The following is a 26,893-nucleotide window of genomic DNA, read 5'->3' as shown; positions in this document are numbered from 1 at the left end:
GTAAAGAGACAGTATTGTCTAACGCTCGTAGACTAACGCCGTGTGTAGCGAGATCTTGGCTTACGTGCGTCGGAACATTGATTCGACAGTTAACAAACTTAAAATCTATTTGTTCGCAGGCGTGATTCGCTCCAGCTAAGTTAGCTAGTTTGATTACTCGAGTTCTTTTCTTTCCCCACGTATTGTTTATGAGTACTTCAAAGGTTTGTTTAGGACCAGCACTGATGAGTGCATTTACAATATGGTAGTTGTAAGATACTTGTCGGGAATGGGCCTGTGGCTGACGCAGCGCCATAACAATTTGTTAATAAACGGAATTTCTATTATATTGACTGAAGTATTGAATGAAATACTAGTGAATTTGAAGTTATTGACATCCTCAAGCATTCTATTCAGACCACTGGGGTGAGAGTACCGATCGTAACAAGAGTCGAATGGAAGTGCTGTGCCATGGAATTGGGGGTCATCATGGCAAGCTGTGTAAAGATTTAGGAAATTATTGTAAGTAAGATAGTGAGCTAAGCGTTTGATCACATCTCCACATTGTAAAATGTCTACAAGAGGAGTGGGAAGAAGCGTTAATTTGTTGAATGCGGGTTGAGTGCTCGGTAAAGGTTCTTGCTGAGTGAATTGATCGGGTCTCGTTTTGATGTATGAGACTCTGCCTCTAGGATCTGTGAAAGTCAGTTCTTTTTTACAAGAGTTGATCTGAATAGCGCATGAGGATGACAGCAACTTGCAAGAAATGACCGCGACGGAGCCCTTTCTTGTATTCTTAAGACTATCTATGGAAAAATCGGTGCACCCTTGTGCTGACAAGCATTCGTAGAGCTTTTTCCTAGTAACGCGATACAGGATGTCACGCAGGAAAAGTCGCAATACAGGTTTGTTGTTAACGAACAATTGAGGAACTTGAGCATCTTGGATGACCGGAAAGTTTGACGAACTCGCGTATCTGGTGGTGAGTGCTCGTGTTTCGCGATGTTCGAGGGCTTGCTGAAGGAAGACTTCGAATTGCTCGAGGTCTAAATCAACCCGAAAGCAATCCGCACGCAGCTGCTCATCGGAAGAGGCATTTCTGTATGCCTGCAGCTGTGTTCGAGCTTCTCTGACCTTGTCCATGACTAGACGTTTAAATAATGATTATTAGATAAATTAAATAAGTAAAGAGCGTGAGAGGACTTAGTCTCCTACACCCCAGCGCAAATGAGCTTGACTAACGTGAGAGAATTTCTCGTAACGTGTTAACAATGTATACTAAATCTAATTTGTTCTTTGGTTGAGTTTCTGAAACGAACGTTCTGACATGAGGTTTACGAGCGAAAGAGATTCGTTTCTTAGAAGTCTCGTTTTGTAACAGAATCGAGTCCGAATGCCTATTCCTTTTTAAAATGTTCGGCACGAACTTCGTACGTTTGGGTGTATGAGGTTGTGGGGGAAGGAATAGGGTGATCCACCGGATCAGTGGTGAGGGGTGCTGGACGTGTGTCGTCTGCTGGTTGAACGCGGTTGATATCCGTCGGTGAAGGAATCCTGATCGGTTCAGGAGTGGTATTTTCCTTAGTGCCGTCGGGATCATCTTGCAGGATGAACGCGGGCTTCACCCGTTCAATGTTGACTGTTTTGACAGTGCCATCCTTATCAATGTTAAAAGTGTGGTTCGCTAGATTGCGCGAAATTATTTTGTGAGGGCCAGTATAGGGCCGCGTCAATGCAGGTTTAATAGGTTTTTCCTGTAACCAGACGTGTGTACAGGTATCTAAACCTTGATGTGTGAATGGCTTGGTGGCTGTCTTGTGATTAACTGAAACTGGTCTCAGTTGTCTCATGTAATCGCGAAATTTGTTGTAGAAGACACGAACGTTCGGCTCTTCGTTGGTGAAGGGAGAGAAATCACCGGGAATCCTCATTGACTTGCCGAAAACTAAATCAGCTGGACTAGCATCGGTGTCTAAACGGATGCGCGTGCGTAGTCCAAGCATGACTGTGGGCAGTAAACAAACCCAGTTTTGGTTGTCTCCGTGGCACATGAGAGCTGACTTGATGTCTCGGTGGAGACGCTCCACCATGCCGTTGGAAGCAGGATGATACGACGAGGTTCTGATCCTGTTTATTCCTAGGATCGACAATAAAATCGAAAACAATTTGGATTCGAACTGGGCACCCTGATCTGTAGTGATCGTCGTGGATGAACCGTAACGACAGATCCAGTTGTCATGAAAAGCACGAGCCGTAGCCGCAGTGGTATCTGTAATTGGTACTGCCTCTGGCCATCTCGTGTAGCAATCGATGATGGTGAGGAGATGCGTGTAGCCGTTGCTGTGGGCGAAGGGGCCTACGAGATCCAAATGGACGTGATCGAATCTAGCATCTGGAGCAATGAAATGCCTGGGCAAAAATTTATTGTGTTTGGTCACTTTAGATTGCTGACATGCTGTGCACGCTTTGCACCAAGAGGCGATGTCGCGACTCATGTTCGGCCACACATACTGCTGGTGGATGAGTCGGGTTGTGACTTTGACTCCAGGATGGGGTGAGTGAAAGTTGTTAAAAACTTCCTTTCTCAATTTCTTGGGAAGGTATGGACGAACGATGTCCTCGCAGTAAAATGCTGCGTGCGCGGATCCCCACGTAAGTTTGCGCAGCTTTAAGGGGTGGTCCGGCGTTTGCAGAATTTCTTTTAGCTCTTCGTCCTTTCCCTGTTCCTTGCTGAGTTGTTTGGCGTCGAACAGTGTTGGCAGCTTGAAAGCGTTGATGTTAACGAGGACTTCCCTGACTTGTGGATCAGCCAAGAGTTCAGGATCGCTCCAGTTGAAAAATGCAGGAGATGTGAAAGCGTTGATTCTTGACAGTGCGTCAGCAACGTCATTCTCCTCCCCTGGGAGATAAAGAATCTCCGTGTTATACTGGGCGATATATGACAATCTGCGAGAGCGAATTGCTGGCATTTTGTCGTGGCTCTGCTGAAGAGCGTAGATCAAAGGTTTGTGATCCGTATAAATTTTAAATTCTGCTCCTTCAAGGTAGTGATGGAAGTAACGAATTGCTTCATAAATTGCCGTTAGTTCCCTGTCATAAGTGGCGTATTTCATTTGCGCAGGAGAGCTCGAGGGTCGCTCCCATTGCGGTATCGGAAGCATCTGTGATGAGGCGCAGTTCAGCGTTTTCACTGGGAAAAGCTGTGAAAGCTAAGTTGATGAGATCCTCTTTGCAATTGCGGAAAGCATCCTCAGCTTCCGGAGTCCAGCGAACTGGGCGTTTGTCTTTCTTCTTGGCACCTTTCAAGAATTCATTAAGAGGGCGTTGTGTCTCGGCAGCGTGCGCGAGTAAACGCCTATAGCTGTTCACAAGACCTAAGAATCTTCTTAATTCTTCGATGGTCCGTGGTAATGGAAATTCTTGAATCGCCTTAACTTTCTCTGGGTTAGGTTTGAAACCGTTAGGCGTGATGAGGTGACCCAGGAAAACAAGTTCTGAAACCCCGAGACTGCATTTCTCCAGGTTTACCTGCAGCTCGTACTCGTTGAGGCGATTGAGCACTATATCTAAGTGCTTCTGGTGCTCTTCTTCAGATGTGGAAGCGATAAGAATGTCGTCTAATTAGACGAAGACAAAGTCTAGGTCTCCCAACGCCGAGTGAATATAACGCTGGAAGGTTTGTGAGGCATTTCGAAAGCCAAAAGTCATAACTAGGAATTCATAAAGTCCAAAAGGTGTAATTATTGCCGTCTTGGGCACATCTTCTGGTGCTACCGGGATTTGATGGTAGGCTTGGCGTAGGTCTAGGGCCGAGAAAATCTTCTTGCCGTGGCAGAAGGTCATGCAATCATGCATGTGCGGAATCGGATAACGATCCGGGACTGTAATTAGATTTAATTTGCGAAAGTCGCCGCAAGGACGCCATTGGTTGTTTTTCTTCAGCGCCATGTGAAGTGGACTGGCCCATGCACTGTTGGAAGGCCGGCAGATGCCCAGCTCGCACCATTTCCGAAATTCCTTCTTCGCTGCCTTGAGCTTCGCTGGAGCGAGAGGACGGGCTCGCTGCGAGACTGGCTGGCCCTTGGTGACAATGTGGTGAAAAACTCCCCTTTTCTTGACCGTTCTGAACTGGTCAGGGCCAAAGACTTGGGGATATTTGTTCACGATGTGTGCGTATTTATGGTTCGGAGCCAAAAAGGAAATTTGCACTGGCTGCACTGACTTGACGAAAGCGGGAGCGTGCGTAAACTGATTTCCATCTACCAGTCTCTTGAGCTTGAGATCTGGCAGAAGATGGTAATGCTTCAGGAGATCGGCTCCTATGATTGAATGCGGAACATCCGCTATGGTGAAGTTCCAAGCGATTTTGTATGGTAGGCCAACGTCCAACTCGCGACGTTTGACGCCATAAATGTTGATAGTAGAGCCATTGACCGCATAGAGCTTGAGGTCAGCTGGCTTACCTTGCCAATTGTCTGGCTTGGGGACTACGGAAATGTCCGCGCCGGTGTCTATCAGGAAGACTTCATTTGAGAGATTGTCTCTCACGTGGAGACGTGCGGTGAGGTTGGACCGGCTGTCAGTCTCCTCGACAGCAGGATTCTTTAGTTTTCCTGTTTGTCCGTTTCTTTTGGCTGCCTTATCTTGTATTCCTGACCGGGGCCACGTTTCCAAGCACACGGCAGCTGACAATTACGCGCTTCCTTGCCAAATTTCCGATGGAAGGTGCAAAAGTTTGTGTTGTTGGAATAGCGCGGCTTGGATTTTGATCTGCCCGAGGTCGAATCGCGTCTATTCTTTGAATTAGTATGCGACCTGTTGTCTTTCTTTGATTGTCTTCTGAAGTGCAGCTAATAGTTGTTCGAACTTGTCGACCGGGTAGGCGGCAGGCTGATTATTGTCCTTCAAAGCACTGATGTTGTGTGACTGTTGAAGGATGTCGAAGGCCATATCTGCGCTTTTGACAAGTTCTGCTTCTTCTTTGTAGTTCCAAACCATCAGTCGTATTTGTGCTGGAAGACGGCTTTTCCAGAGCGAAATTACTGTATCTCTGGGCACTCGGTCCTGCGCTAGGCAGAGCAGTTCAGCGAGGAAGTCTGATGGTCGCTTGCAACCAATTTCCAGACCTTTGAAAAGCCTGTCTAATTGTTGCTCCGGAGTCTCAGCATATTTATCCGTGAGAATTTTTTTTAGTTCCTCATATTTGCAGCCTCTAACAAGAGTGTTCATCTTGTACTGGAGCTCGTGATGAATGTCTTGACTCAAGCGTGTGCCGACGAAGTTGAATTTGGCTTCGTCGTCATGGACGTTGTTAGTCAAGAACAGATCTTCCAATTGCTTGAACCATCCTTGAGGATCGTGTTTGTGGAAGTTCCAGAATTGTAGATGCTTGGTGCTTGGTGCCGTTGGAAGGCAGTGTGGCTGTCCAAGCATGGAGTTTCCTTGAAACTGATTTCGTTGTTGGAAGTCTGCTCCTGAATTGCTACGTGAAGCAAAAGGCAGGTCAGGCTGAAAGGTTTGACCAGTTGAGGGAATGTTGCCGAAGACGTTGGGCGTCCAGCTGGAAGAAATATAGCAGGTAGTGCTAGCAGTTGTTGTCGTTGCCAGTGACGAGCTTGCGAAGGTCAAGGTCGTTGTTATTACAGCCTTGTTTTCAATGACGTGATCCGTGGGTTGCTTCTGCGACCACGAGGCGAAGCATTCCTCCATGTACCTTTTAAATTCATCCATCTTGCTGTCAATCTTCTGGTCGATCGATTCCAGGATTTGGTCGGCATTAGGCGCTCGTCGCTGGCCGTCTGAGGGCCTGTTTTTGTTGATGGCACCAGTGTAGTTGGTAATGGTGCTAGTGGTGCTTGAGGGCCAGAAGTACGAAGTTGAAGTTGGAAAATTTGATCGCTGCCTCACTCCACTGAAGTCAAAGCCTCCTGCTATGGTGCCAGGTGGCTGGCGAAAGCCATCTTGAAAGGCGTTTGCCGTACCGTTGGGTTGCTGGCCAAAGCCGGTTGACATATTTGTAACCTCTACGTAGTCAAAAATCGTGTTTGACGAAGTGCTCGGTAATGAACCCGAATTAACGTGGGTGGTGAGCGATGGAGAGATACTTGGTTGGCTGTCGCTCGTGGTGGCATCCTGAGTGCTCTCGTTGCTGGTACTTGTATTCGTTGTCTTGACTGGAGAGTGGAATAACGACATTTTCCCGGGTCTTCTGAGTGACCTTGAATTACGCGAAATAGGAAGGAAAGTCTTGGGGACTAGCTTGCCCGACCTTAATTGTAAGCTAGACTCGTTATCGCTCACAAACGGTGGGGTGCAACGACCAGCCTAACTCTACGTTGAAACAAGCCGTACAAAATTATTAATAGACTAAAGTGTACTCGCAGGTACATACATTAGCAAGGCAAAGACTTGTTCAACCGCCAACTAAATTAACTTATTGCTAGGTGCAAATGCAAAGGTTAACGCTACGCTGCGTTGCCAAACGACGTGGCTCTCGGAAAAGGCGTGTTGTCCCTCCTGCGTGAACCAACGTCCGGGAGGAGGAAGCAACAGCGTCTGTTTGCGAGGAAGCCTGTTGCTTGAATTTATTTATTATCGTCGTTTGTTTATTTGATAAAAGAGGAAAATGATTGTAATCACAAAGTTCCTAGATAGGAAACGTAAAATTATGGAATTAAAGTTTGTAACCTGTATATGCCGCGACGCTGAGTTGACCTTGCGGCGTGTGTAAGAGGACTCTCTCAACTAGAGATGATTGTTGTTCCTTCTGCGTGAACCAACGTCCGGGAGAAGGAAGCAACGTGTCTGCACGTGAGAGGCCTGACGTGCCCTAAGCCTTATGAAACTAAAAGAAGATCACACGCTTGTGTTAATTACGCACTCTAAAAAAAAAAAAAAATATATATAGATTTACTGAATCTATTCGTTGACGCAACGTATGCGTGACACTTCGACGAACTGTTGCGATTCGCACATACAGTTCTCGGAATCAGAGCCGCTTCGTAACCAAGATGGCGGCTTTGCGGTGAAATTTCGCTCGCGCGCACTAAATTACCTGAGTGTGAGATTTTCGCACGTCTCGCCACACACGGCGCTACAATTCCACCACTACTGCTGCCGATGAGGAGGTGATGGTTGGGTGGACAAAAGGCGCCGGTGTCGATGGCTTCACGCAAATCCTTTGTTGGAGAGCGCCAAAGGTCACGGCCTTGACGATGAGAAGGCGCCGGTGACGGTGGCTTCGCGCAGAAGATTTAGTCCATCGGCGAGGGCTTCCACATTGTGCAACGTATAGTTGCGGGGAGACTATACGCGCCGGCGTGCCTGCGCGCGTATCGCTCAAAGTGACGGCGCGTCGCTAGGACTTGTTGCTGCCGCTTTCGACACGAAAAGACGTGTGTCGAGGAGATCGACTTGGTTGTCGATAATGCTCCGCGTGTGCACCGGCGTGCCAGCGTGCACACGGGAGTGTGCGATGTGCGTGAAGAATGACGCAATCGCAAAATGTCTTTGTCCGCGACGTGCGAGACAAAGACTCCGCGGCTGGAGAGACTTGCCGAGATGTGTGTTTCTTCTTCTTCTCGTCGGTGCTCGTTGACTCGTCGTCGAGAAGCCTGCGTCGGGGTCACCAATGTGGGAAGAGGACGTCTAGGCTAGGCCAGAGATTGAACACTCTTCTCTTGAACAATCACTTTGTTCTCTCCTCTCTCTCTCTCCAGCTCAACCGACTTGTACCGTGGTCTGCGGAACTCTGCTCGGCGTCGGCGCTCGCTCGCAGCATGGCTGCTCTCTCTCTCTCTCTCTCTCTCTCTCTCTCTCTCTCTCTCCGCAGTCGGGAGGTGCTGCCACCTAACGTGGGGCACCTACAATTATTATTGCAGAAAAAATGCATTTTAAATGCAAATAAATGAGTTTAATAAAAATATACTGACGGCCTGGCTGTTCAGGATCATTGCAATCACCTGAAAATCTAGCATTCAGGTCTCCGTTTGTTATCGAAATTTGATGCTTCAATACAATGTCCTGGAAAGATTCTACAAAGTAAAAGAAAATTCGAGTTATACATAAATTTTTATACGATGTAGCTGAATTTTTAAAAATGTGAACCTGCTGAAGCTAATATTTCGGAAATCTTTTGCGTAATCCACATATTTGTCGGCTCCTCGCACTCTTCGATGCTTTTTTGCAGCAATGATTCAAAAATATGTAAAGGCCAAGCGCATGATTTTCCATGTTGATGAATCCATGATTTCAGAATGACAGTATTTGTGGTTTTATTAGTTAATTTAACCAAAAGCCACTTTGCTGAAGAAGTCAGTTGTAATGCAACTGTCGAATTAAGAAAGTTTTAGAACGTAAAATTTTATTCACGAAACAAATCTATAGCATTACTAAACGTATCACAGAAATTTTTAAATTGAACTTAAGTAATTACGAAAAAAATAATCATTATAATTAAATAACAAACGAGCTACAATTGACAACAGTGTCGAGACTACTTTAGCTGTTGAATATTTCTTTTTTAAGTATGCTTACGCAAAAAAATCTCGTTCTAAAAGTACCTTTTCGTGGACGAGTCGATATATCCTGAATTGATATTATGCGTGGCGTTTTACCTGATGCATGAATGTCATCATTATTAATTCTTTCTTTCTCAGCAAGTTCTCTCTCCTTGTATAAAAACAAATTCGCCTTGCTCTTTTTACGATTGCTTCAGCATATGTTACTAAAACAAATAAATTAATAAACAATAGACACATTACTTTTTCACGAAAAGAAGAAAAATTATAAAAGAGCTGGACATAAAGTACGAACCTGTCGATGCAAATAGCTTAACGATAAGTTAGGAAATTTAATCATCCGTTGGTTCCTCGCATTCGTCAATAGCCTGGACGATTATTTCTAGGGCTATGTATGGAGGCCAATCACAGGATCTCTTATCAAATAATTGCACTACACACCATTCTTCTGGAATCTTCTTAGTATCTACTGTCATTCAAAAAAATGTATTTATTAAAACGCTCGGATAGAATTTTCATATTTTTAAACAAACTAAGCCTTAAAATTTGATTGGAAATGAGAATGACCAAAAAATCCAGCTAAAAGCTGGAAATTTTCATGTTCCAGCTTTCAGCATTTTTAAAATTACATTTCTCATTTATAGTTCAGAAGCTATTAAAAATATTGAAAACATTTTTAAAGCTATCAGCGCACTCTTGCATTTCATAAAGATTCGACTTTTTCAATAGCTTTTGAACTACAAAAACCAAAGTATCGACATGATAATGAACAGTACAGAATAAAAGATTAAAGAACATTACGAAAAGGTTGAGTTGATCTTATCCTTTCATAAATGTAATTTACAAAGTTGATACTTTAAACGTAACAGTCAGATTTAAAAATTGTTGTCTATGGTCCTTTTAGAAAGGATGCATTTTAATAGTTTTACTCCTTATCTTCATATAGATTTGGGATGATATATAAAAAAATGAAATAACTTTTCACATAGTAAAATATGTTAAGAATAGAAACCTTCGGACGATGCTGCAATAGTAGGTAATCGGTTTGAAGTATTTCCATTTGATGTACCCAGTGCGGTCGAAACCAAGTTTAGTTGACTAGACAAAGAATCTTGTTCAACGTCCAGGTCCATGGTGTAAGCTTCTTCTGCTGCTTGGTTTGAAATTAAATCATGGTTTTCCTTTAATCTTCTACTGCTAAGTTGCTTATCAATCACATTGATGGGTGCACCTGTAATCATGTAAACATTTATATCACAATGAAATATAGCAATGGATGGCAGATGATAATAATGTGTGCAATATGAACGCAGCATCATTGTATACAATAATCCATGTATACCAGCATATGTTGTTGATGGTGGCGGCGGAAAACTGTACGATAATGGGATCCTCTTGTTTTTTTGCACGATATCGTCGTGCTCCTCAGTATCCCCTTCGTTGCTGCTTTCTGAATCATGCATTTGTCGCTTTTATGAGTACTGGTATTTGTATAATACTAATGATGTCATCGCAAATTATATGTATATATATACTGCTTAGTAAATCTACTACTGTATGAGACTGTCATCTTCACCACTTTTTTAAGGTTGAAAAGATATTAATTTCAAGAAGTATACGTATATATATTACACTTGCATGATAAATGAACATAATTTTTTGGTTATTTGGATGCAGTTCTTTATTCCAGAAGAGAAATTACTGACAAATATAATATGATGATATTATTTAATAAATCAGATCATATTTATCAATATAAATGTGTAGTACAAATCAAACAAAAAGCAACATATTGGTTTAAGACATATTTTAAAAGTAACTGAGCCTTAAAATTTTATTAGAAATGAAATTTGACCAAAATTGAAAATTTTCATGTTCATCGGTCATTGGTGAAATAACCAACTTTGTCAGTTATACAGATAGAAAGACCAGACCTGTTTCAACATACTTTCCAGCTTTTGGCATTTCAAAAAACCTATTTTATCTTAAACTTCTCATTTATAGTTCAGAAGCTATTGCAAATATTTATAATTAATTCAATTAAAAATTTTTTAATTAATTCTAACTGCATTAGTTATTATTCATATACGTATGTAGAATTGGAAAAGTTATAAATTTGTTGTTAAATGGTAACTTAAATAGTTTTGCAGTGACGTTTTTAATATTCCAAAGCTGAATATTTTCCGTACTTTCACGAACAAAGTTAATTCCCAAATCGCTGGAGGAACAAGGCTGATCATAAACGTTGCCTATAATTTCCATTTTTTCCCCAACAATGTAAACTTCATCATTTTTGTATTGAATAATATTTAGTGTATTTACGATATCTTTTTTATTAATTAATATAACATTATCTTTATGATTTCCGCAATTTATTTTAAAAAGTTTTTATTCAATTACTTTGTATTGTGACACATCATTACAATTTTCTTTTAAAATTCTTTTAAAATTATTTGATCCGGATTTTCATTATGTATTATTTCTACTTCTGCGCATCTACGCATAAGTTGCTGAAGTGGTTGATTGCCTTTTCTAATTAATCGTTTTATTTGGCATATAAAATTTTCGAATCTGAATGCAGAAAACTGTTCTAGTTCGCCATATTTTCTTGCATCATTAGCTAAATGAAGCAAATTGTGAATATTGTATGAAACGTATTTTGCTCCATATAAAATTTCAAAATGTTCGACAAATACCTTTAATAGTTTTTCTGCATAATTTATGTAATCTTCATTTCTAATTAACATTGGATTACTTAAAATAGTTATAGCTACGTGTAATGTTAAGAAATTTAAATAAACGTCATCACTAACAATATTTTTTAATACAACTATTCCTGTGTATAATATACATTGTCGGAATTCTGTTGCTTTAAAGAACTTCACATACTTTAGACTCCTAGGCTTACGTGCAAAATCACAAGGAATATATTCAGTCAATGATAATAAATGATCGGATATTGCGTTCTGTTTAATGGTAGGTAATTTGTGTATAGTTGAAGAGAATAGCCAAAGAAGTAACAGTTTTCTTGTACATCCCAAATAAACAAGATGCATCGGATCAACAGGTACATTAGTTACTAATCCTAATCTTGGTATATTATTGAATATGTTTTCAGAATGCTGGTATTCATTCATATATGCATTTCGTTTAAATTGCTCATCTGTTCTTAACGTCGATACCTCTCCAGGAAAACACACGCATCTGTACACCACTCCTTCAATCGTGCACTTCGTACAACAATTATAACCAGTATGGTATTTAACGTTTAAAATAAATGATTTAGCTGGTGCGTCACAAACTATAGCGTAGATATTAACAATAAAATCGTTTTCTTCATCGACTGTATATCCATCATTTACGATTTCAACTGCATCGTGTACAAATTTTTTCAAGAATTCATTAGAGTCCGTAGGTTTTGATTTGCCGCAATACACACCAACTATAAAAACTTCACGAATAATTTTATCAGAACATAGAATTGGCCATAAATTTTTTTCAGAACTAGATCCTAATGGAGCACCATCCATATTTATTATTAGATCAATATTTTTGTCCTCAATATTTAAAAGCAAACGTCTTCTAATTATTTTTTCAACGCATTCATTTAATCCAAAGTGACAATATTGTCCACCAGCAATACATTCTACATTACAGAATCTTGGGGTTTTGAGCAATATTCTTGGATCTAGTGGCAATGTTAATGCAGGTATTTCATCTCGAATGTCATGTAATAATTTTCTGATTGCATTGTGTGGAATTTGAAAAGAAACTGCCCAAGGTGCAAGAATTTTTTTCAAAGACTTCGAAAAAGATTGTATGTTGACTTCATCAATTATATTGTTGTTATCAGTAATACTTTCATGATTATTATATTGAACGATATTGTTACTGGACAATTCAATAAATGTAAAAGAATTTTGAAAATCCTTTATAGAGTCATCATCTTCATTATCGCTATATCTGTATAGATATTCTAAATTTTCAAGGATATAATCATTCTCATCTCGATTATCATTTGAAAAAATGTCATTTTTTATTTTGTCAGAACATAGACCAGCATTAATATCCTCTATAAAGAAAAAAAACTAATTTTAGAGCTGTTTGACGCATAAATACAAATTTTACAAAAATGTTTTAAAGTTTACCTTTTACATGCTCTTCGTTGTTAAATTCACTTTGATTTACACTTCTATCATTTTCGTTTAATATCACATTGAAAGACAATTTTGGCACGTTGAGATTATTACAAACATAGTCACTTTAAAAACGCGACGTCGATCATTTGTTGTTTCAGACTGTAACCTTGATTGATGAAACGAAGATTGAATTCGTTGAAACGAAATATCAGTTTCCTTCTTAACTTTACGTCTCCAATGTCTAGCACTGTAACCATGTATTAGGCGCTTCTTTTGGGGAGGATTAACGAGCTTTTCCATCTATAAAATATAATTTAAGAAATTCGAATTGTCCTTCTATCTTTATGTTTTTGTAAAGTTTGGACTGCACATTACACCGGCACACAAAATAAAAAAAGTTGTCTGCGCGAGAAATCAGACCTATCTATCTTTATGTTTTTCGGGTCGCTGAATTCGAATATAAGGTCAGTTAGTCCCCATCACGTCAGGGTCAAGGTCAGTTCAAGGTCAAACTGAGAAGAAACAATTTAAACCGATTAAAATGTCATATCAAAACTTTCCAAAAATGGAAAAAGATACCGAAAAATTGTAAAAAATCTTATTTAATCACATAATATCTTCCTTGTGTACAGAGAAAAGTTGCTTTCGATTATTTTTTTTTTTCTTATTTTGCTTTAACAAATGTTGGAGAATTTCAAAAATTTGGGTTGCTTGATGAGTTATAAAATGCATTTCTTACATTCCCATCTTGATTACTTCCCTCTTAATCTAGGAGATGTCAGTGAAGAACAGGGAGAACGATACCAAGGAAGATGGAATGTCAACATGATAGCAGATTTTTGCTGGACACTGAAGAGAGACATTAAAACAAATAACAAAAAGAGAAAAAGAAACCCATTGCATAGGTCATTTGAAGTAAAAAGAGTTCGTTACAAGAGAAAAAAGGAGTAAAGAAAGACATCGAGAGTTACTAAGCTAGTGGAAAAAAAGCAAAATAAGAAAAAAAAATAATCGAAAGCAACTTTTCTCTGTACACAAGGAAGATATTATTTGATTAAATAAGATTTTTTACAATTTTTCGGTATCTTTTTCCATTTTTGGAAAGTTTTGATATGACATTTTAATCGGTTTAAACTGTTTCTTTTCAGTTTGACCTTGAACTGACCTTGAACCTGACGAGATGGGGCCAAACTGATTCCGGATTTGGATTCAGCGACCAAATAAACATAAATATATGGCATTTTAAGTTTTTAAAACCTTTTCTTCTTAATTTGACCGCCAACTGACCTTGACCCTGACGTGGTGGGGCCTAACTGACCTTATATTCGAATTCAGCGACCCGAAAAACATAACGATAGATAGGTCTGATTTCTCGCGCAGACAACTTTTTTTATTTTGTGTGCCGGTGTTATTGATACTAATGAATCTGATCAGACTCATAACAATATAATATTATGTGTACCTTTGTTTCATAGTTTAAAAGAAATTGAAAAAAATTAAAAGTTCATGAAATGGAAGACTGCGCTGACAGCTTTGAAATTATTTTAAATATTTGCAATAGTTTCTGAACTATAAATGAGAAGTTTGAGATAAAATAGGTTTTTTGAAATGCCAAAAGCTGGAAAGTATGTTGAAACGGGTCTGGTCTTTCTATATGTATAACTGACAAAGTTGGTTATTTCACCAATGACCGATGAACATGAAAATTTTCAATTTTGGTCAAATTTCATTTCTAATAAAATTTTAAGGCTCAGTTACTTTTAAAATATGTCTTAAACCAATATGTTGCTTTTTGTTTGATTTGTACTACACATTTATATTGATAAATCTGATCTGATTTATTACATAATATCATCATATTATATTTGTCAGTAATTTCTCTTCTGGAATAAAGAACTGCATCCAAATAACCAAAAAATTATGTTGATTTATCATGCAAGTGTAATATATATACGTATACTTCTTGAAATTAATATCTTTTCAACCTTAAAAAAGTGGTGAAGATGACAGTCTCATACAGTAGTAGATTTACTAAGCAGTATATATATATACATATAATTTGTGATGACATCATTAGTACTATACAAATACCAGTACTCATAAATTAGACGGTTCCTTTTTTTTTTGTTTGGAAATTCTCATCAGCTAGTCAACAAAAAAAGACAAACTTACGGCAACAGCGTGTATACGTTAGGAAGAGCGCAGAGCGTGAACGTATATAAATCGGAGAGTAGAAAATGGCGCTGCAGTCGCCCGTGCACCAACCTAGAACCGGCATACGTATTTAGGTATACGGACTGTATGAGATTCCAGTAAAAAGTCCGCGCGTGAAAGAAAGGGAGAGGGAAAGTAAGCTCCGCTACTGCATTCGCAGTTGTTCTCGCGCTCTAGACTGCTGCCGATATTGCGCGCATTGTGAACAAAGGAAAGCTGGGATATTTTTCGAAGGCTGTGTATTTGTTCTTCGAACATGTGACGTGTGTGCGAATTCGAAGAGGATCAGACGACAGAAGTTGTACCTCCTTCGTGGCTTCTGGATGATGGGAGGAAAATGTACTGGCCCCCGTACAAAAGCAACGACAGGATCATGCGTGCTATTACGAGCCGGGAATCGGTGGAAAGTCATTGGCGAATTTTTTCAATTTCTCGACAGTTTGCGACTGCAGGTAATTTGTTGCTTTGATTTTAGGTGATGACTTTTTGACTTTTAAAGAAAAATCTAATATTCATTTATCAAACTTTAATCATTCTTACTAAAATCTTGCCATTGCATTTCGACTCTTACAAAACAGTACAAAAACGTTTTCTTCTTTGTTGTCAAAAATTGCATATACCTTTCATGCAGCTTCGATTAAAGCTGAAATATCTAAAAATCACTCTGACGTGGAAGAGCAATATGCAAAATTGCAAGATAAATCCATGCGGAAAGAGAAAAAGCGACAAATGCATGATTCAGAAAGCAGCAACGAAGGGGATACTGAGGAGCACGACGATATCGTGCAAAAAAACAAGAGGATCCCATTATCGTACAGTTTTCCGCCGCCACCATCAACAACATATGCTGGTATACATGGATTATTGTATACAATGATGCTGCGTTCATATTGCACACATTATTATCATCTGCCATCCATTGCTATATTTCATTGTGATATAAATGTTTACATGATTACAGGTGCACCCATCAATGTGATTGATAAGCAACTTAGCAGTAGAAGATTAAAGGAAAACCATGATTTAATTTCAAACCAAGCAGCAGAAGAAGCTTACACCATGGACCTGGACGTTGAACAAGATTCTTTGCCTAGTCAACTAAACTTGGTTCCGACCGCACTGGGTACATCAAATGGAAATACTTCAAACCGATTACCTACTATTGCAGCATCGTCCGAAGGTTTCTATTCTTAACATATTTTACTATGTGAAAAGTTATTTCGAGTCAAGTATTTCATTTTTTTATATCATCCCAAATCTATATGAAGATAAGGAGTAAAACTATTAAAATGCATCCTTTCTAAAAGGACCATAGACAACAATTTTAAAATCCGACTGTTACGTTTAAAGTATCAACTTTGTAAATTACATTTATGAAAGGATAAGATCAACTCAACCTTTTCGTAATGTTCTTTAATCTTTTATTCTGTACTGTTCATTATCATGTCGATACTTTGGTTTTTGTAGTTCAAAAGCTATTGAAAAAGTCGAATCTTTATGAAATGCAAGAGTGCGCTGATAGCTTTAAAAATGTTTTCAATATTTTTAATAGCTTCTGAACTATAAATGAGAAATGTAATTTTAAAAATGCTGAAAGCTGGAACATGAAAATTTCCAGCTTTTAGCTGGATTTTTTGGTCATTCTCATTTCCAATCAAATTTTAAGGCTTAGTTTGTTTAAAAATATGAAAATTCTATCCGAGCGTTTTAATAAATACATTTTTTTGAATGACAGTAGATACTAAGAAGATTCCAGAAGAATGGTGTGTAGTGCAATTATTTTCGCAAGATACCACCATAATTCCATGTATGTGGTTAAGATCTGATAAGAGATCCTGTGATTGGCCTCCATACATAGCCCTAGAAATAATCGTCCAGGCTATTGACGAATGCGAGGAACCAACGGATGATTAAATTTCCTAACATATCGTTAAGCTATTTGCATCGACAGGTTCGTACTTTATGTCCAGCTCTTTTATAATTTTTCTTCTTTTCGTGGAAAAGTAATGTGTCTATTGTTTATTAATTTATTTGTTTTAGTAACATATGCTGAAGCAATCGTGAAAAAGGGCAAGGCGAATTTGTTTTTATACAAGGAGAGAGAACTTCCTGAGAAAGAAAGAATTAATAATGATGACATTCATGCATCAGGTAAAACGCCACGCATAATATCAATTCAGGATGTATCCGCTCGTCCACGAAAAGGTACTTTTAGAACGAGATTTTTTTGCGTAAGTAGACTTAAAAAAGAAATATTCAACAGCTAAAGTAGTCTCGACACTGTTGTCAATTGTAGCTCGTTTGTTATTTAATTATAATGATTATTTTTTTCGTAATTACTTAAGTTCAATTTAAAAATTTCTGTGATACGTTTAGTAATGCTATAGATTTGTTTCGTGAATAAAATTTTAGGTTCTAAAACTTTCTTAATTCGACAGCTGCATTACAACTGACTTCTTCAGCAAAGTGGTTTTTGGTTAAATTAACTAATAAAACCACAAATACTGTCATTCCGAAATCATGGATTCATCAACATGGAAAATCATGCGCTTGGCCTTTACATATTTTTGAATCATTGCTGCAAAAAAGCATCGAAGAGTGCGAGGAGCCGACAAATATGTGGATTACGCAAGAGGTTTCCGAAATATTAGCTTCAGCAGGTTCACATTTTTAAAAATTCAGCTACATCGTATAAAAATTTATGTATAACTCGAATTTACTTTTACTTTGTAGAATCTTTCCAGGACATTGTATTGAAGCATCAAATTTCGATAACAAACGGAGACCTGAATGCTAGATTTTCAGGTGATTGCAATGATCCTGAACAGCCAGGCCGTCAGTATATTTTTATTAAATTCATTTATTTGCATTTAAAATGCATTTTTTCTGCAATAATAATAATTATAATTATTATAGAAAAATCGAATGAAAAAACAAGACCGAGCAAACAAATTTCACTCGCCGAATTGAAAAATTTAGACTTAGATGAGAAGATACTTTATGTAGCTGGTAAGTTTGTTGTTCAATACTTTACAAATAATAGGTGTGACTTTTTAAATTAATCTATTTTACGTTCAATAGGAATGTGTAACGAGCTTATTCATGGACAAGCCGAAATGAGAGCTGCTCATGCAGCGAATAGATCAATGTCCGGCTCCTCCAAAACGCTAATGCACTATTCTGAGGAGGGGAAGCGATTTCCGATTAGCAGCTTAAAAGATTTTGATAAGTTTAACGAAGATTTACGAGACAAGGCATACGCCTTTAAAGTGGTCAGTATAGAAATATAATAGATGTACATGCATTCATATTATATAATTATAAAGGTTGTAACGCATATTGTCGTCATTTCAGAGACACTTCAGAGAAAACTTTTAGAGAACTTCTGAGCGTAAGAGGAGGAAAGAGCGAACATGAAACTATCCGTGGTATGCTCACGTATATAATGAAGGTCGATATCGCTATCAAATTTAACTTTTGTGGACGCCGGAATAAAAAAGCATTCCAAAATCAAAGGATATGGGACGTAATATCGAGTTATATATATGTGTATATATATATATATATATATATATATATATGATACATCGCTATGTTAAGGGGATGTCGTATCCAAAACGTCGGAAACGTAGGTTTCTACCATATCAAAAATATATTTTATGCTATAAAAAAAAAATAAGCACTAAACAAATAAATCCTTTGTGGGTGCAAATTCTCCACATTGAGAAAACTAATTATTACTGTCTACACAGGCAATCGACCCTGTATTTATTGCAAACAATGGGAAATACGGTTTGAGGCGGAGCGGAGTCCCAGTGTAGCCCTCAGATTCAACATTTGTTGATATTAGTAAAACAAAGCACTGCACACTACAAACCTTTGTGGACGCAACTGCCTGATATAATACAAAACGGGCACGCGCATTGAAAAGTCTTCATAAATAAACAGTAATTGCAAACAACGAGAAATACGACGCGAGGTGGATGAGCTGACTGACGCGATGAAAATATATGGTTACACTACTGACGCTCAGATGGCGCTACTCGTGAATTTAACACCGCGAGCTAGAAAATACTGGCGCGTCGCTTAAATATCATAAGTCATGAAATATTGACTCCATGTTATTTACATACATCTAAGAACTACATAGAAAGTTTATTCATAAATTTAATTTTATTATTCTCAATATAGTTTTCGTAATAATAACCTATGATCAAGCGATGATGGGCGTGTACTTTTAATTCAATTGAGTCAATTGATCTGAGGAAAATCGATTTATGATCCAGATATTAGTGGCACAATCTAAACAGCAATAAATGTTTTACGTTATTTATAATAATCTATTGGTATAAGAGCATCAAATCCGGTTGGAGCGTTTTCTTGTCCCGGCGGGGTTATTCTTTAGTATTTCTCGCTATATACTACAAATCAATAATTGATAAAAAGTTATAATACGTTTCATGTATGCACTCATGTTTGAATAACTATTTGATGGAAGTTTATATCCGCAAAACAACAATTTTTGGTCAAAAGTGCGAGAAAGTAGTATACCGAGATAAGAGCAACGAATACACTTGGAGTGTGCTCTTATCCTGGCAGGGTCATTGTTCAGTATTTCTCGCTATATACTACCAATCAATAGTTTGTAAAAGTTCATAATACGTTTCATGTATGCACTCTAATTTGAATAACAATTTGATGGAATTTTATATCCGCAAAACCACTGTTTTATTGGGTCAAAAATGCGAGAACGTAGTCTACCGAGATAAGAACAACGAATGCGCTTGGAACGTGCTCTTATCCTGGCAGGGTCTTCGCAGTTGTATTAGGTATCCATGGAAAACAGATTCTAGATATAATGCGTACATTTCGATTTTCGTCATATGTCATAAATAATATGTACGTTACAAGGAAATTAAAATGTTTTGAGCCGAAAGGTGAGAATTTTGTAAACATTTTACAGGAAATTTTTTATAACTATTTATTGCACCACTTTAGCGATAATTTTATAACACTGTGGATTCTGATTCAAGAGGTGAAAATTGGTAAAGAAAAACCTTGGTAGACCCTTCGACCTCCATAGCCCACAGACACTGATAGATGGGCATTTTTAATCCCTAATAGTAGCAAGTTATGAATGTTATGAGAACCTAATATAAATGTCTAGACTCGATTACTGATCAAAAATCAAATTCGAAATCTAAGCACCATAAAACATAAATGTCAACATTGTTTAAATGTGTTTAACTAGAACAAGTTTTGTATTTGGTTGTTTTTTAGTGGTATACGTATTATATTATATAATATTTAGAAATTACATAAAAATATATGAATTAGAAAGATTTCATTAGAATTTTCAAAATACATTTACTAATTAAAACTACTTTTACTAATTTAAACAAAATTTAATCAAATTGCTAATTTTTAAACATTTGTATATATATATATATATATATATATATATATATATATATATATATATATATATATATATATATATACACAATTGTAAGCCGTCAATTTTCACTATATAAAAGCGGTGTATAGTCAAGCAGCAGTTCACGTGCTCTTGAGGGCGAGCTCAACAGCTGCTCTGCGCTACGCACATCATTGTGCGCATGTATAAGTATCTAGCGGCCGGCTCGAGACATGTTCACTCAAGAGTTACGGCCTCCGCCAGTGTGCTTGTTTTGATATTTTAAAACGTCCTCCGCTCACCACGATAAATTATTCGGATCAGATTTTGAGGTATAACTATTACAATCACGTAATGTGGAATGGCAGCGACGACGCGATGCAAAAAACTCTGATCTCGATCGCGGATCGACTGCTCGCGGGTTTTATTTATCTTAGTGCAGTACAAAAAGTATCAAAATAGTGGTGCACGCGAATGATAGTGACGATATGATGTATTAGTGTCAGTTTGTCAAGGAGCGCTGCAAAGGGGAAAAATATTTAACAAAAGTAATAAGAAGCTTTAGTTATCGCTTGGAGGTTATGTCTTGTTTGACTACTCTTACTGTTGCTCATGCTGCTACTGCTTCTATACTGCGTCGATACCTTCTTCCTGGATGCATAGTCTGGATAAGGTTCGACCATCATTGCTTGTACTGCTTCTACTGCTGTACTGCGATACCTTCTTGTTACAATCTGTCAGCGTGAAGATACATCATCGCTCATGATCCAGGACAGGTATATATATATATATATATATATATATATATATATATATATATATATATATATATATATATATATATATATATATATATATATATATATATATATATATATATATATATATATATATATATATATATATATATTATATATATATATATATATATATATATATATATATATATATATATTTATTTATTCTTGCGTTTATTATTTGTACCATGTAGCTATTTTTTAAGTATTGAAATCAATAAGTATGTAATTGAGTGATATGTTTGTAGAGTTGAACACTTCACTTGAAACTGGATTCTCGCTATTTGGTGGTTCTGTTTAGTGTTTTCAGGTAGTTAAACCATTGCACTACGATCCTGAAGCTAAATTTATGTTGTCTGTTGGTGCTAGTTGATGTTGCTGACTACTGCAATCGCTTAAATACGATTTTGGAGCTGAATGCATCATTGCTTGGGATCACTGATTGGTTTTACTATCTTATTAAACTATATAAAATTGAGTCTGCAGTATAAATTGACAGCAAACAGATCTTCATCTACAACTGTAATAGTGTTTAATGTTGTAAGTACATTCAAAATATTATAATGACTTGTTGTACATACATTATAGTATACTATACAACAGGTACAGAAATACTGTAATTTCAAAACGAGAGTGCTATAACGAGTTTTGAAAATACAGTTTTTATGTACAAGTTACACACGATATTTTATATATATATATGAGAGCCGAAAATTCACATCAAAGTTGTGATTTTGAGGTTAGAACTGTATAAAGTTAATATTGTGTTATTTGACAAGGTTAGCAGTCAAGTACTAATTACATATTCTTAGTGCAACATTCAGTTTTGTATTTGATAATACTGATTTTATAAGTAAAAATAGTATCTAATCAGAATTTCTTATCAGTTGCAGATACATTTTTAAAAATTGAGTCAACATCGCACCAGTATCAAGGACATAGTGTAATACATCATCAACAACTGCTGCACTTGCAAGGCCAGCTGTACATTATCAACAATTTAGTAAGCGTAACATCAGACTGTGTTAGTCCTAGCGTGGCATAATTCTGCGGTATTTTCAGGTTCAGAAAGGGATAATTACTTTGTCGTTTACCTCAGTATATGAATAGACAAGTATATAAAAGAAACTGTCAATTTGAAGTATCATAAGAGATACTTATTAGCACATTTATTATATACTGAGGTAATGGGCAAACTAATTATAACTTTCTATACTTATGAATATAGTATAAAACAGTAATATGAGTCCAGTGACATAAGTGGTTTTAATACTAATTTGTAAGTCTGACATTTTTAATATATTTTTCTGTGCGTCTAGGTGAACAAGCAATGCTGCTTTTGATGGTATAATTGTCTGCGGCATGGACTGAGGTACAACTACGGATAGTGGAGGTGTCGATGATGAAGCTATCAAAATCTTGCAGTCGTAAGGACGCATCACTCAAGACTTTGTCAGTACTGCTTTACAAGTGAATCAATGTTTTTATTAGACACTTTGATAATTAATATTGTTTGTGAGTACAACCATTATTTAATGTAATTTTCTGTTTGTCTAGGTGTACAATCAATTTTGTATTTGTTGGCATCGTGGTCTAGTAGATGTAGAGGAGTAGGTTTGAGAAAAAAGGCCATATGTCTAATAATCGATCACACTGGATCTTAATAAATGTATAAATTTCAGGAGCTATATGCTCTATATAATTAATGTAATTTCATGTGATTAATATAATTAATGTTTTTACAGGTACATTGGTTATAACATGCAGGTTATACGGATATGCAATCATGCATTCAGAGCATAGAAACTGTTCTTTTTTTAAATCATTTGTACAATTTGTATATAGTTTTAATTGTATTCTATTGTACTTTCAGATGAAAAAATATTGGCACGCCGTTGCAGCAAGGAGTTATAACTTAAAGAGGATAGTTATTATTACTTGGAATTAATGCATTAAAACACCGAAAATGCATATAAACATGTACAGTCAAGAATTCAATGTCGTAATAGGATTTAATATACAAAATCGATTTTTTTAAGTATGTCATAGTTTAGAGGGGTGTGGCAGGCTTTACCAAGGCTTTTTCCAATGTAGGGTATTTCCATCATTATTAATAATCGTACTAATTCAGTTTAAAAATATCATTCGCAATACGTGCGTAAATATTACGAACACTGTTTTTGGGATTTTATCGTGCATTAAAGTATTCTAAAAAATTATTTGCTACCTTATGAAGTTATGTTTTAATAATATGTGCAAGTTTCACGTTTATTAACTTTCATTCATATAAAATGCATCGTTAAGTTTCACTGGAGTTTCATGCAAAAATAATTCGTGAAAGTCTTGATGCAATACTGGTGTCAGAGCAGAAAACAAAAAAAAATTAATATAATGCATGTTATTAACAGATTCAGCCCTGTAAGGTGTTTGTATGTCATAAATTGTTATGATTTTATTGGAATTATAAAACAATGTATAATTAAAATATTAAAACCATTGATTTTAAGGTCAAGCTCATTACTTTTTATATTCTTGAAAAAAGATAGAAGGACAAATATTTAATTAAACATTCGTAACCCTGGTAGAAAATAGTTGTTCGATCTAATGCTTATTAATTAATAATAGAGTCATATTAATAAGTTATTTGAGCAGGCATTGATAATTTATCTTTTTGTACGAGTTTTAAAATTGGATAACCGTTGACCAATGGATAGTGTAAAAGCGTGACGAAATAAGCGCGTCAGTTGATCAACGGTTGGCGGAACTGTTGGCCAAACTTCATAAAATTGGTCAACTGTTGGTGAATGGTTCGCGAACGTTTCTACCAGGGAAATGTTTCTAGTTTGGTAAATTTAAATGTAAACTTTCTTGCTATTCACAAAGCTAATAAAAATGGATATATACATTGTCACCGTTGAACCTGTTGATATTGGTTTATAGTAGTGCATGTTTAACATCATTTATTTTTGAATATAAGAAAAAAAATGAGAATATAAATAACTCAAATTTATATGAAAAAAATAAAATTTATATAAAATAATATTCAAAACTAAAATAAAGTAATTATAAATTATAACATAGTATAAAATTCTAAACGATACTCATAACCTAAGTAACACGTCTACTCGGCGTGCAAAAGAGTTCTACTTAGGTCAAATGTATTATAATATACTATTTCATAATATCATAATATCATATTGCATGATGTATTGCACTTGCTTACATTTTATATTTCTTGTCATGCATGCTTTTCTGTTGTCCGCATGCTTTTCTATTGTCCGCATGCTTATTCTATAATTATAAGTTATTATACAAAGAAATTATGCAAAGGAAAAGAAAAAAAAGCAGAAGAAAAAAATAGAAGTTATGTAGAATAATATTCAACACTGAAAAAAAGGAATAAATTATAACATACCGTAAATATTAATTGCATAATGTATTGCACTTAGTTCCATTGTGTACTTCTTGTTATGCAAGCTTTTTCGTTGTATGCATGCTTATTCTAGAATTATAACTTATTGTAGAAAAGTAATTATAAAAAGATACGAAAAAAGTAGAAGCAAAATGAAAAACATAAAAAAGGTAACAGTCTGAATATTTTAATAGCATACTGTAGTACAATTAATTAATAACATTTTATGTATTTTTAGTGCATGTTTATTATTGCATTGAAATTAAAAAAATTAAATGAGTTGAAAAGGAACGCAAAAAAAATTCACAAAGAAAAAGAAAAACGATGAAAAGCCCAATAATAAAAAAAAGAAAAATGTATGCATAATATATACATATAACAGACAATTTTTTTTTTAATTTATCACACATTTTTGACCACGCATTATACCAAAATTTCATTGAGATGCCATCTGTCGGTTTATCCTTCTTAAGACAGATGGCGCCACTAAACAGACGTAGCTATCACGTGACGAGCGGCGGAACCCATAATTCGCGTTTTCTGGCTACGACATCCCTTTAATTGTAAAAATAACTTATGCTTATAATTTTTTACTTCTATACATAGTGATAAACTCCAAATATACGATGAAATATACCGACGGTACCTGCAAGTGTTGGCTTAAAGAAGCAACGAAGCGTTTACGCGATGCAGCAAGAAAAAAGAGCAAAAATGACGAGAATGTTGAAACAACAACATAAGCGTTTACATAATTTTAATATCAATATATATTCATGTTATTCGATTCTTATTATTTTTATTCTTATTATTATTATTATTATTCGATATTTACTTTTTCGTCGCGTAATACCAGACACAATTCTGTCGAGACTGCTCCATTCAGCTATTCCCATTGTATGTTTTAATATATTAAGCTAAATATTAATACATAATATGTAATAATTTATCATTTCCAAGTATTTATATTTTAATAAATAATATTTAAAATGATTCACATACGTTTTTAATCGCATTAATCAATAAATATACTTACCTTAGTGTGTATTTTTAGAGATTATTTCATTACATTTCAATAGAGTTTGAAAAACGTTCTAGAAAGTTTCTAAAACGTAGATAAATCTATCTTTTAAGATTAAAGCACATAATTCGCGACATTTAACAAACATTGGAAGAACGTTGCACAAACGTTGTAGAACATGTTTCAGAAACGTTGCTGAAACGTTTAACAAGCGTTAAGATTTCCAGCAAATAAAATTTTTTAGTACATCGATCAAAACGTTTCTCTAACGTTGCTAACGTTGTTAAACCGTTTTCAGAAACGTTTCAGAAACGTTTCGGCAAAGTATCTAAGGCAACAAAAGCGGACATTTGAACGTTGCAGAAACGTTTCCGAAACGATGAGAAACTTGGAAATCAACGTTATATAGTTTCAAATGAAACGTTGTAGAAACGTTTCTCAAACGTTGTGTGCTATCTGGGATATACCGACCAGCGGGACTACGAGTGTGATTTTATTTATTTTTTTTTTCTTTATTTAATATCAAATGGCGCGGTAGCGGTAGCCAGAGTAGCCTATGACTACGTCTAGGTGGAGTGCACCGTGGTTTTTTTGTGTCTAGGTGGTGTAAAAATCATTCGAGGGCTGTGACTAGGTGTACAGGGTGGCCGATGACGAGGTCTAAGCAGTTCGCAACGTGGTTTTTGGTGTCTAGGTAAATAAATCATATGAGGACGGCGTCTAGGTAGGTACAGGGTGTCCAATGACGAGGTCTAGGTAGTGCGCTCCAAGTTCAGTAGAAATCACCTCAACAGATAAACGACCTCTCGAGAGCCTTATTATTTTGCGTATATTGTCTTTGAGGACCTGCTGCTGTTGCTATTAAGCAACCTTGATCATCTGGGGCGTAAGAGTCTTGATGATGCTCGCGGGCAGCTGCGGTAGGCTTGGATTTGTGGCCGGGTGTCACGGGTATGCTAAGCTCGAACAGTGAGGTTGGTCGGACTTCCGGCACTGCCGATCTATGGGGGCCGCGTCGGATCCTCGTTGTCGTCTATCGCCTCCTCCTCTTCCTCGAACTTGATGAGACGTTCCGTCGCAAACTCGTTCCCTGGCTCTCGTTGTCTAACGCGCAGTTTTCAGCTTGATGGTCTTGAGCGCCAAGTGTCATTTGCTGGTCGTCGGAGCAGCTCCGGCAGTCGTCGTTGCAATGCTCGCCAATTGTGGCGAACTCTACAGCACTAATATGTGAGGGCTGGCCAAGTTGGGGGGAGGTGCGGGGTGGCCATCGGGGTGGCGTCGCAGTCCGCTTATGTCAAGAAACCGCTGTAACGGAAGAAGCAGGAAGACTTTTTTGTTCATTTTCGACTCATTCCGAAGAAACAAGCGTATGAGGTCTTAGAGAGAGTATATAGTTGCC

General features: G+C 36.9%; 2 protein-coding genes and 2 long non-coding RNA genes across 15 annotated transcripts in view; 2 read left to right on the top strand and 2 right to left on the bottom strand.

The window, feature by feature from the left end:
• The window catches only part of LOC100677985 (polyphosphoinositide phosphatase), a 489,206-nt gene that overhangs the window by 298,783 nt on the left and 163,530 nt on the right, over positions 1-26,893 (top strand). Inside the window, exons 10-15 of one of the 12 annotated variants that reach the window (XM_031927128.2) lie at positions 16,892-17,056; positions 17,290-17,511; positions 17,585-17,686; positions 17,768-17,860; positions 17,933-18,123; positions 18,206-20,196. The exons of 10 other annotated variants lie outside the window; for them this stretch is intronic. In XM_031927128.2, the coding sequence (XP_031782988.1) occupies positions 16,892-17,056; positions 17,290-17,511; positions 17,585-17,686; positions 17,768-17,860; positions 17,933-18,123; positions 18,206-18,229 (797 nt within the window). In that variant the 3' untranslated portion in view covers positions 18,230-20,196. Of the gene's footprint in view, positions 1-15,812; positions 16,032-16,586; positions 16,802-16,891; positions 17,057-17,289; positions 17,512-17,584; positions 17,687-17,767; positions 17,861-17,932; positions 18,124-18,205; positions 20,197-26,893 lie in introns of those variants that run through there. One more of the 12 variants, XM_031927131.2, reaches the window with a different exon arrangement.
• On the bottom strand, positions 132-7,303 carry LOC116416875. Its single transcript, XM_031927134.1, has 3 exons — positions 7,034-7,303; positions 6,667-6,823; positions 132-1,124 (listed from the first exon to the last, which is right to left on the bottom strand). Exon 3 carries the CDS (start codon positions 1,120-1,122, stop codon positions 235-237), a length of 888 nt encoding a protein of 295 aa, XP_031782994.1. The 5' UTR covers positions 1,123-1,124; positions 6,667-6,823; positions 7,034-7,303; the 3' UTR covers positions 132-234.
• On the bottom strand, positions 7,911-8,223 carry LOC116416880. The gene is made up of 2 exons (XR_004227192.1): positions 8,086-8,223; positions 7,911-8,012 (listed from the first exon to the last, which is right to left on the bottom strand). It is a non-coding gene; the product is annotated as an uncharacterized LOC116416880 (long non-coding RNA).
• LOC116416879 lies at positions 21,940-22,825 on the top strand. Its single transcript, XR_004227191.1, has 3 exons — positions 21,940-22,067; positions 22,384-22,534; positions 22,622-22,825. It is a non-coding gene; the product is annotated as an uncharacterized LOC116416879 (long non-coding RNA).

Source organism: Nasonia vitripennis (assembly GCF_009193385.2).
Source record: "Nasonia vitripennis strain AsymCx chromosome 3 unlocalized genomic scaffold, Nvit_psr_1.1 chr3_random0010, whole genome shotgun sequence".
Lineage (NCBI taxonomy): Eukaryota > Metazoa > Arthropoda > Insecta > Hymenoptera > Pteromalidae > Nasonia > Nasonia vitripennis.
The sequence above is the reverse complement of the archived record's forward strand: the minus strand, read 5'-3'. Positions and strand labels throughout refer to the sequence as shown.